The sequence below is a fragment of the Chenopodium album genome, chromosome 20, assembly GCF_948465745.1.
Source record: "Chenopodium album chromosome 20, dcCheAlbu1.1, whole genome shotgun sequence".
NCBI lineage: Eukaryota > Viridiplantae > Streptophyta > Magnoliopsida > Caryophyllales > Amaranthaceae > Chenopodium > Chenopodium album.
Window position 1 is genome coordinate 7,120,644 of NC_137853.1, and position 9,653 is coordinate 7,130,296.

Genomic DNA, 9,653 nt, shown 5'->3' on the forward strand with positions numbered 1-9,653 from the left:
GATTAAGAAGAAAAAGAAATATTAAGGCATCATTTAGATTAGATTAGAAAACAATGAAAAAACAATGAATGAAATCTAAAAATGAGTATATCAAAAAATTTGATAACTATGCTTGCCTCTCTTTGATTATGATTAGCTTGATTAAGCGGCACAAGAAGCCATAAACAGATGAAGCTGAGAACGATACCATAATTAGAATAGTGAGAATATAATTTAGAAGCCATTATCTTCTTAATTTGATATGTCTTTTGCTACAAACTATTACTAAGCTATGAACCAAGCTTCTTTTATAATGTCATTCTAAAAGAATTGGCAACACATAAATTCTTTTTTTTTTTTTTTTTTTTTTTTTGATGGATTCAAAAATTAAAGAATAATTCTTCTCTCTTGATTATTTCTTTTTTTTTTTTTTTTGGGAGAGGGGGATTGTGTGTAGTAAACAACATTTTTATTCCTTCTTAGCTTGTAGTTGATTTATTCAAATATGTACTTAATCTAGCCAAGTATAAAGTATGTAAATGATCCAATAAAACCAATATTAAATTGTTAATAAGCACCACTTGCACCATATTAATAGATCCTTAGCATTGTTGAACAATTTGTTTACTATTGGAGAGTTCGTAAAATGAAAATTCGATTGTGGAACAAGTTTTTTTTTTTTTTTTTTTTTTAAAAAAAAAAAAAAAAAAAAAAAAAAAAAAAAAAAAAAAAAAAAATCCTATCTAATTTGACCCTTCAACTATATACTAGCAGTTGTGGTTACATTGTTTATTTAAATTTAAGGTATTGTAATGGAATTTCTCATATCTCAATCTAATTTAACATTGTAAGGGGGAACCAAGAATTCTTTAGTGTGAGCCGCAGAATTTAATCCAAGACCTTCAAATCATTAGTCCATACTCTTAATTACGGAGTAAAATTCCGTCAAAGCGTTAAGACGTTAAATCAATCAAATAAATGATATATTCAACCACTATCATGGTCAATCTGCTTCGTAGAATTTGTCTCATATATATAACTAGTTGACATTTATTTAAAACCTAGCGGATCGGTTGAACTTATTATTGATAAAGCTAGTAATAGATTTTTATTTCTAAAACAAATTTTGAAGTATTCTTCAATTTTCACGTCAAAAAAAAAAAAGAAGTATTCTTCGATTTAAAAATGAGTTGACTATTATTGCCAGTTGCTTATCCTAAACTTCTGATAAGTAATCTTTGAAAGTTGGAAGTGATCATCATATTAAAGCTCAAAAATAATACGACTATACGAGTAGTATATGGAAAGAATTTTTTATTTATATAGATTACATCCTCGATCTTAAGAAAAAGTCAAAGGTTCCAAAAGTAAATGAATTTGATAAATTACATCAATAAAATAATTTCTTGAAGTCTAAATAAATAAATTCAACCCTCATATACAAATTGTACATCAATAGAATTATTATGATAATTAACAAGTAATATTAATAAATTAAATAAGAGTTGGCTTTTACATCATTCCCCATATCTTGATCAATAAGAAATTTTCAACTTGTGAATTCTAAAACAAATTACTTGTGAATTCTAAGACAAATTAAAAACAACAATAGGGCTTCGAACTTGATGTTGACCATCATCCCACACCAAAGAAGATGATATCAAAGCTCTCCTACCAATTGTCCCATAAACTCTCACTTTAAATGACAATTTTTCGCCGACAGATTTGAATGACAAAACAGATGGTTGTACTTTGATCACAATAGGTTGGTCACTTGGCACGGTTACTATAGCCTTGTATGTTGAATTTGGTGAACCAACATTTGTGACTGTCCTCGTAAACACGGTGTCAAAGGGGCCTAAGCTTGTAGGGAGCGCGATTGAAGGGTAATTCAGATCCCAATTGGTAGATCTCTTGTGACCGCAACTATTTCCTCCTGTGATAAACCTTATTGCAGTTTCATTGTAGCCGTGACTACATAAGAACTTCATGTAGTCACTTACTCCAACGTCGTATACTAGGCCAGGGTCTATTGCCTTCAATGGATTGATATGGCCGGAGCCATAGGCTAATTCAGCTTCTTCATTTGTAGTGCTACTCATTGGCAAGGCTATTAAATTCATATTGAAAATTACTAGTTATAAACTTTTAAGGATAAACAAGATATCAATTTGTAGACATTTTTACGAAAGACTAAATATATGTACCAGTAGTCATGAGAGCAGATTTGATGGCAGCTTCGGACAAAGTAGGATGAAAAGACTTAACATAAGCAGCAACTGCGGTGGCATGAGGGCAAGCCATGGATGTCCCCGACGTCATAAAATATTTCACGGACCTTTGATCACCCATAACTCCGGAAGGAGGTGCAACCGGTGAATATGCTGCTAGGATGCTTTCTCCAGGTGCAGTCAAATCTGGCTAACAAATTAAATTTTTGGCGCGCAGACCAGGTAAATCAATCAGCTTAATCTTATACATTAATTAGTGGTTCAAATGTGTACTATGGTATTTACAAACTTGGCATACTCTTACTTTAAGGATTCCTGGAGAGATTGGATTAGGACCCCTTGAGGAAAATGAGACTACGAAAGGAGCTGGTGTATCGTCGACTTGAACACTTCTTTTTATTTTTCCAATTGGGGTACTGGTACATACATGAGAAACATATACATTATTGTAAAAAAAAAAAAACAACAAAAATTAATTATGCCTGGATAAAAGAGGAAGGTTTCAATAGGCCAGTATAGTGACAGCCAGTGTAAAACTTTGTCACATCTATCCCTCAATTTTAGTTCATGTAACCGACTCCACTCATGGGATTAAATCTTTGATTGATTGAAGATGCATGTTGTACACATATGAGAGTATGTTACATGTTACATAGACTAATTATAAGAGTAATATATACCTTGTTAAATTTCTAGTGTAGGAGATAACGCGAGCAGCATCATCAACACGAAGATAAGATGCAGGGAGAGGGAAGGAAGATGCATGATCATGGGGTTCGACATCTTGCATTATCATCCCAGTCGCGCCACCAAGAAAGGGCTCCTCCCCAGATACTAGCAAATCACATATTACAATCTTGCCTTTCACCAATGTACTATTTAATGTGTCTAACAAGCAATACCTGCAAAACTTATGTGATTGCTAATTAATACGAAGTATAATTATAATTAGTTCTGCAATATTCAAAACCAAGTTCATGCTAAGAATTGAATATCATGTTTTGTAATAATTTACCGGGAGAGTGATGGATCTTCATATGATTTGTTTGCTGCATCTCCTCCATAAATTAGGGGAAATGTCTTATCATTATCTTCAAATGTATTTAGAGAAACTCCCTGCATCAAGGAAAGATTGAGTGTAAGTGTTTTTGTATATACAAGTATTTTTTTTTCTTAATATAAATTGTAATAATATTTAATATGCTCTCAAGAATATGTTATATATAACCCCCCTCTAAAAGTGAGGATGGATGAAATTTGAACCTGTGACAAGTGTCAAACTCTGATACCATGTTAAAGGATCAACTCAACTAAAAGTTTAAGTTGATGTTTCAAAGGTTTTCGTATTCATAAACTAGACTTATATGGTAGAGGCTCAGAAATATACTTTATATTGGAGTATCATAATCTGATATGGTCGGTCCATTTTGTGACCTGGTTGATCTGATCTAGAATTTAGGATGTATGATCTAGCTTGGGTTTTAATTTGATATTCGATTTCGGTATGAAAATCATCATGATACACAGAGATTTTTCAATTGAAGTTTTCCTATCCATGATTTAGGTTATCTAATTTTGGGATCAATCGTCGTATTACTCGTATATTCTGTAACCTGACGTCCTAACCTATAAAAAAAATTAAAAAATCAACTGACTAACCTCAACAGCCATGCCATTACCAAGTAGCACTTGTGTAGTAAATTTACGATCTATGGTACTAGCTCCAACCGAGAGTAACCATGGTGCAATATTTCCGAGTGTATCAAGTCTTGGACCACTATTTCCAGCAGCACTCGAAGTCATGATCCCATGTTTCATAGCATAAAAAGCTCCTATAGCAATTGTATCCTCAAAGTATGGTAATGCTTCGTCGCTTCCAACTGAAACCGATAGGACGTCCACTCCATCTAATATTGCCGCATCAAATGCAGCCAGGATATCAGCGTCCCAACAAGTATCTGTCCAACATACTTTGTACACCGCGATTCTAGCTGATGGTACACCGCCTCGAGCAGTTCCTTGGCCTAGTCCTAGGTAACTTGCTTTGTTCACCACTCCTCCTGCGGCTATTGATGCACAATGTGTTCCATGCCCTATCGTGTCTCTTGGTGAGGCTATGTCACCTTCTGGAATTTCTCCATCCGCTCGAAAGTATCGTGCCCCTATTATCTTGCTGCATACAATAATAATGCAACAATGTCAAAGTTAACCTAACTTCTTTGCATATTGTCCCCACGTAAATTGTCCCACATTGAAAAAAGATAATTTAAAAAAAAAATGTTGAGCGCCCTAGGGCACTTTTTAAGGCCTTAAGAGGAATATAGAATTAAAAAGGTACTAAAAATGAAGAGGAACCTTACTTGTTGCAAGTGAAGTTATCATTTGAAGTTTGACATATGCCCTTCCATTTAGAAGGTGGTGGACCGAAACCTTCATCTCGAAAGCTCTCGGATTCCGGCCAAATACCGGTATCCAATACTCCAATAGTAATGTCACTTTCCATCGCACTTCTCTCAACATCTTGAGAGAAACCCATGAAATCCCACGACCTTGTTGTATGAAGTTTCTTCTTACGATTGGGAAATACCGAAACCACACCATTAATCCCTATCATAATTAATTTTATGTCAATACAAACATGTAATAAGGTGGCAAAGAACACATTAATTAAATATGTTCAACCAAGATATTAATAATATTAACAATAATACAAGAAATTATAAAGTACTTGATGCTTTCTTTGCTTCATCTTCGGTAAGTTTTGCGGCGCATCCTTGGAAGTTCTCGTAAGTATAAAGTAGATAGTCTGAAGTTTTTTCTGAAGGAACACTGCAAATTAAAGCCAATTTTCCATGCATAACATTGTTACATTAGTTCCAACGCTTGGTTTGTGGAGGCGGATGCACTATCCACATGGTGCATCCGTTCCAAAATACAAAAGGGCGGAATGAACATTCAGGTATATACTAATGAGCATGGTTATATAAAAGAACATAATAGTCATTTATAATGTACATGGACATATACATAAAAGAACATAGTGTTCATTTATAATGTACATCAGTTTTTTATCCAACAATTTTGTATGTATATTTTTTTTAAAAGAAATTTTGTATAATGAAATAGATAAATAGTACTATAATTATTTTTTTTACCATACATTAATTACAAATCATTTCAATTTTTTTTTACCAAAAGTTCACTTTCTTTCTCCAAACAAAACTTCAAACCCATTTAAATTCCTCAAACAAAACTTCAAGAAATTCGAAATTTTGAGCCCAAAATTGTTCAAGATGACAAATAAAAACGAAAGGTAAGACCAAATTCGACATATATACTTGTTATTTGACATTCATACTTGTTTATTTTGAGTTTGAGTGTTTGTTTTTTATAAATTTGATTGAAAATTGTAATATTTGATTTTATTGGGAATTAACTGCGATTTTGATATAATTTTGTTGTTGAAATGAGAAATAAAATGAAATTCTCGAAGAAAATCAACCGATTAATATATTTTGGAAGAAGAAAGCAAGCAAATAGACAAATTTAGAAAAAGTTATAGATCCAAATAATACAATGTACATTAAAATACAGTAAAATGTTCTTTTTTCATATACTTACATGATGCAAATAATACAATGTACATAAAACATGTAACCAACATTATAACATATATGTTCATTAGAATATAATACAATGTACATTATAATACTGTAAAATGTACATTTTCATATACATACATGATCATTTATACCAAATGTATGTACATTTGCTATATGAATAATGTTCTTTAATATTATCATGTTCTTTACTAATATTACAAATTTTCTTTAGATTTACAAAAAAATATATAAAACTGGATGTTCTTTATAAAATAGCTATATGTTCTTTACAAAACAACTACAAGTATATGTTCTTTACTGAATAGCTAAATGTTCATTTCGCCTTATTTTAAAGAACACTGGATGCACCAAGCATGGAGCATCCCCATCCACAGAAAAAATATGCTTTATGAAAATAACATGAAAGATAATCAAGACCAAGAACCGAAAGATCATGCATGTATAGCATTAGCTAAATAATATAGGGATTTTCTAACGTGTGTCTATAAGCCCCTATGAGCATGAATTATTTAAAGGTAATCGAAGTACATACAAGAAGATAATTTAATTTACAAATATAAGATTAATTATAACTTATTTGTCAAAAAGATGATTGTTAAGAATGACAATTATATATGAGGACCACGTTAGCACGTTGTCACCTTCATCACAAGGTTAGCAAAGTCTAGAATTTGTTTTTCTAGTCCTTGTTTGACTTGATCATAAATTCATAGGTACTTTAAATGATTGAAATATCTCGAAAACATGAGATTAAATCCAGTTGAAAAATAAATAAATAAATAAAAATAAAAATAAAAACTTGATCATAAGCTAAAAAAAAGGCTTCCCATCATCTTTTGTTCAGTTGATTTTTCTCTTTTCTCCATGATATGTATGTACAACTGACCTTTCAAGAACACCGCTCAACATGTCCAAATAGTATTCCTTAGCAGAGATATGAGAGTAATGTCGATCGCCCATGAATATAATATAAGTCTACAAAAATCATGCAATAATATTCGAATCAATTTCAAAATTCAATTTGAAAGTATTATTATTGCATGCATATTAATGTAACAAGAATGAAGATCAGAAGATGCTTACCTTTCTCTGATGTTCATGATCAGCTTGAATAATGAGTGTTTGAAGCCATAGGAAGCAAAAAATTAGAGAAAGAACATATGAATAGTAAGGAAACAATTTGGAAGTCATTTTCTACAAATTTTTGGAATTCTCCTTACTATCATACATTTTGAAACAAGTTTGGTAGCTTGTTATATAGCCATTATTTTAAAATAAAAATATTCCAAATTGTATACAATAATAATCATATCATAAGGCTAGGTTCCTTTGACTTTTTGTCATCATTCTTCTGATTGTTGATTAATTCAGGGAAGAACTCAATCAAACAAAAACTATGTATGAACTTTTAGTAAAGTGATATTTGTTTCCATTATATATATATATTTTTTTTTTGTTCACATCCCCTTCCTTCTCTACCAACCCTTGAACCCTTGTTCAAATGCAACCAAGCAAATGATTTATGCCAATATGACACAAGGTAGGTTGGTTTGTTTCCATTATATATTTATATTAGTAGAAAGAAGGTTCCTCACAATATAATTAACCTGATTTTTGCATATTTAACATCCTATAAATAGAATATTTTGTTAGTCCTGGGAGTTGGAACATGATGAATTGTAACACAAATAAGGTTATCAGGCCTTTTCAAAGATTGAAAAAATCTAACCACGAAAAGACCATAATGTTTCTTATACAAATTTTTTTTATACTCTAATTACCCCACTAGTGTCGGTCAAATTGTAACACTCATTAAAAACACGGAGAGAATAATAAAGAAATAAGTGTAAAAGTGAAACAAATGAAAATTTTCAGCTTATCATGTCAATAACTTTTAAAGATTAAAAATATAACATTTGCCCTAAACAAAAGGATAAGTAAATTCTATTTAAAATCAAATCAAATGAAATTAACATTATTTTACATTATTCCAATTATTTTGTTGATGGGTTGTTACAAAATAATGGTTTACTGTGCTCACGGAGTAACATTTTAGGTAATGACTAAGTAGTATTTTTTTAATAGGTTTAAACACTAATGGGTAAAATTAATGAGTGTTTGGCAAGGTACTAGCGTGAGTAGCCTTGGAAAGGTTGAGAAAATCTTAACGATGCAAGTACCGCATATACATCCACGTTTCTCACGTCCATTAGAAATCCTCCATCATCAATCTGTGTATTCTGATCAGTTGGCTTTCCTCATTGATCAACATCCTTTAAGTATATATCTAAATTCTGTTAATAAAATAAACGTACTTTTTTTACTCGCTTGATAATATATTTTTAATTCAGTTATTTTCCTTTTGTTTATCAAAACAAAATAAAACAATCACATTTAGCAATTCAAAACACAATTTATTAAAATTTGTGTAATGTGAATGCTCATAATACCGCAAAACATACATATGAATATATTAATACTTATATTTTAAATAGATTTGTTACTTTGTCCCATTATAAATAAATGGGTAAAATTTCAAAAAGTTTGATTATAAATATTTATTAATCAATTAGAGATCCTTCGTAGTCCGTACACTTTTATTTTCCATTGCAAATAAATGAGTCAAATTTCAAAAATTTTGATTATAAATTTCTAGTTATAGTCATGTGGGTCACGTTAGATTTGCCTCATTGTATATTTTTTTATAAAAAATCTACCTAAAGAAATGAAATTATTATAAAACGCATTTTGGAGATCGTAAAAAGTTGAGCTGTATGTTCTATACACCTGGGTGTACCGTACATCCGGAATACGTGCTCATTGCTCATATGAGCAAAAAAAATTAATGAACAAATAATCCAGGTGCATATAATTAATTTATTGAAAAAAAAAATTAGGAACAATGAAATAGTTGGTTCTTTAAAAAAGAGAAGACCTATCAGTAGATTTCCGTTTTTTTTAGCATACAAGTTGACATCAATTTAAGACCCAAATTGCATATTTGTACCCCACTTACAGCACTACAACTCCACAAGTGTTATGATCGAGCTTATGACTCGTTGACAATTTGACATCTTATTTAGAAACATTATTATCGTAACAGTTATACGAGTAATAGTAATATTAGTAGTAAATAATCATCCACTATATATAGTACGAAAGCATCAAACTTAGAAAAGTTCGTCTCAATCTATGTTCAAAACTTCGAATACAAATGAACACAATTGTTTTGTGTAATAATAAAATATAGTTACAGTATTTGCAAATTATTTTAGCACAAAAAAATTAACACTATTCACACAACAAAAAATTTAATTATATTTTCCGTTTTTTACATCAAGAATTCCGTAGTCATACGTGTCTCATGTGAAGTCTTTTTAAATTCTTTCAATTTATACTTTCAAAATATTAACCTTGTAAAGTAAATTAAATATATTAATGTGCATATGTACGCAAGCTTGAAAATCTCAGTGTTACAATGTTATAATAGGATCTTGCTAACAACGTTAGATAAGCATTTTCGAGTAAAATATTATCTAAAGAGGTGTTAATTAGGAAAAGCATTACAAATCACACATCCATCGGTATAATTAATGTTAATTATAATTTAATCTTTTTACTTTTAGTTAGCTTATCACCTTATTCAACGTTCTCGAGGCGTTGGTTAGCTTTTGCAATCGAAAAAAATATACTACGTATATTGTGATAACCTAACAAGATACTATGTAATGTTTTTTCTTAATGATGAATGACAAAATAACCAACTCCGTATTACGAGAATTGTGTCTCGAGAGTCAAGACTCAAGTAATAGAAAACAAA

At 30.7% G+C, this 9,653-nt stretch overlaps 1 protein-coding gene across 1 annotated transcript; it reads right to left on the reverse strand.

Annotated features, from left to right (window-relative positions):
• Positions 1–1,565: 1,565 nt before the first annotated feature.
• LOC145596500 (cucumisin-like) lies at positions 1,566–6,793 on the reverse strand. Its single transcript, XM_081652674.1, has 9 exons — positions 6,720–6,793; positions 4,939–5,039; positions 4,571–4,817; positions 3,870–4,383; positions 3,226–3,326; positions 2,891–3,112; positions 2,515–2,626; positions 2,187–2,400; positions 1,566–2,089 (listed from the first exon to the last, which is right to left on the reverse strand). The coding sequence occupies exons 1-9, from the start codon at positions 6,791–6,793 to the stop codon at positions 1,566–1,568; spliced, it is 2,109 nt and encodes a 702-aa protein (XP_081508800.1).
• Positions 6,794–9,653: the final 2,860 nt, after the last annotated feature.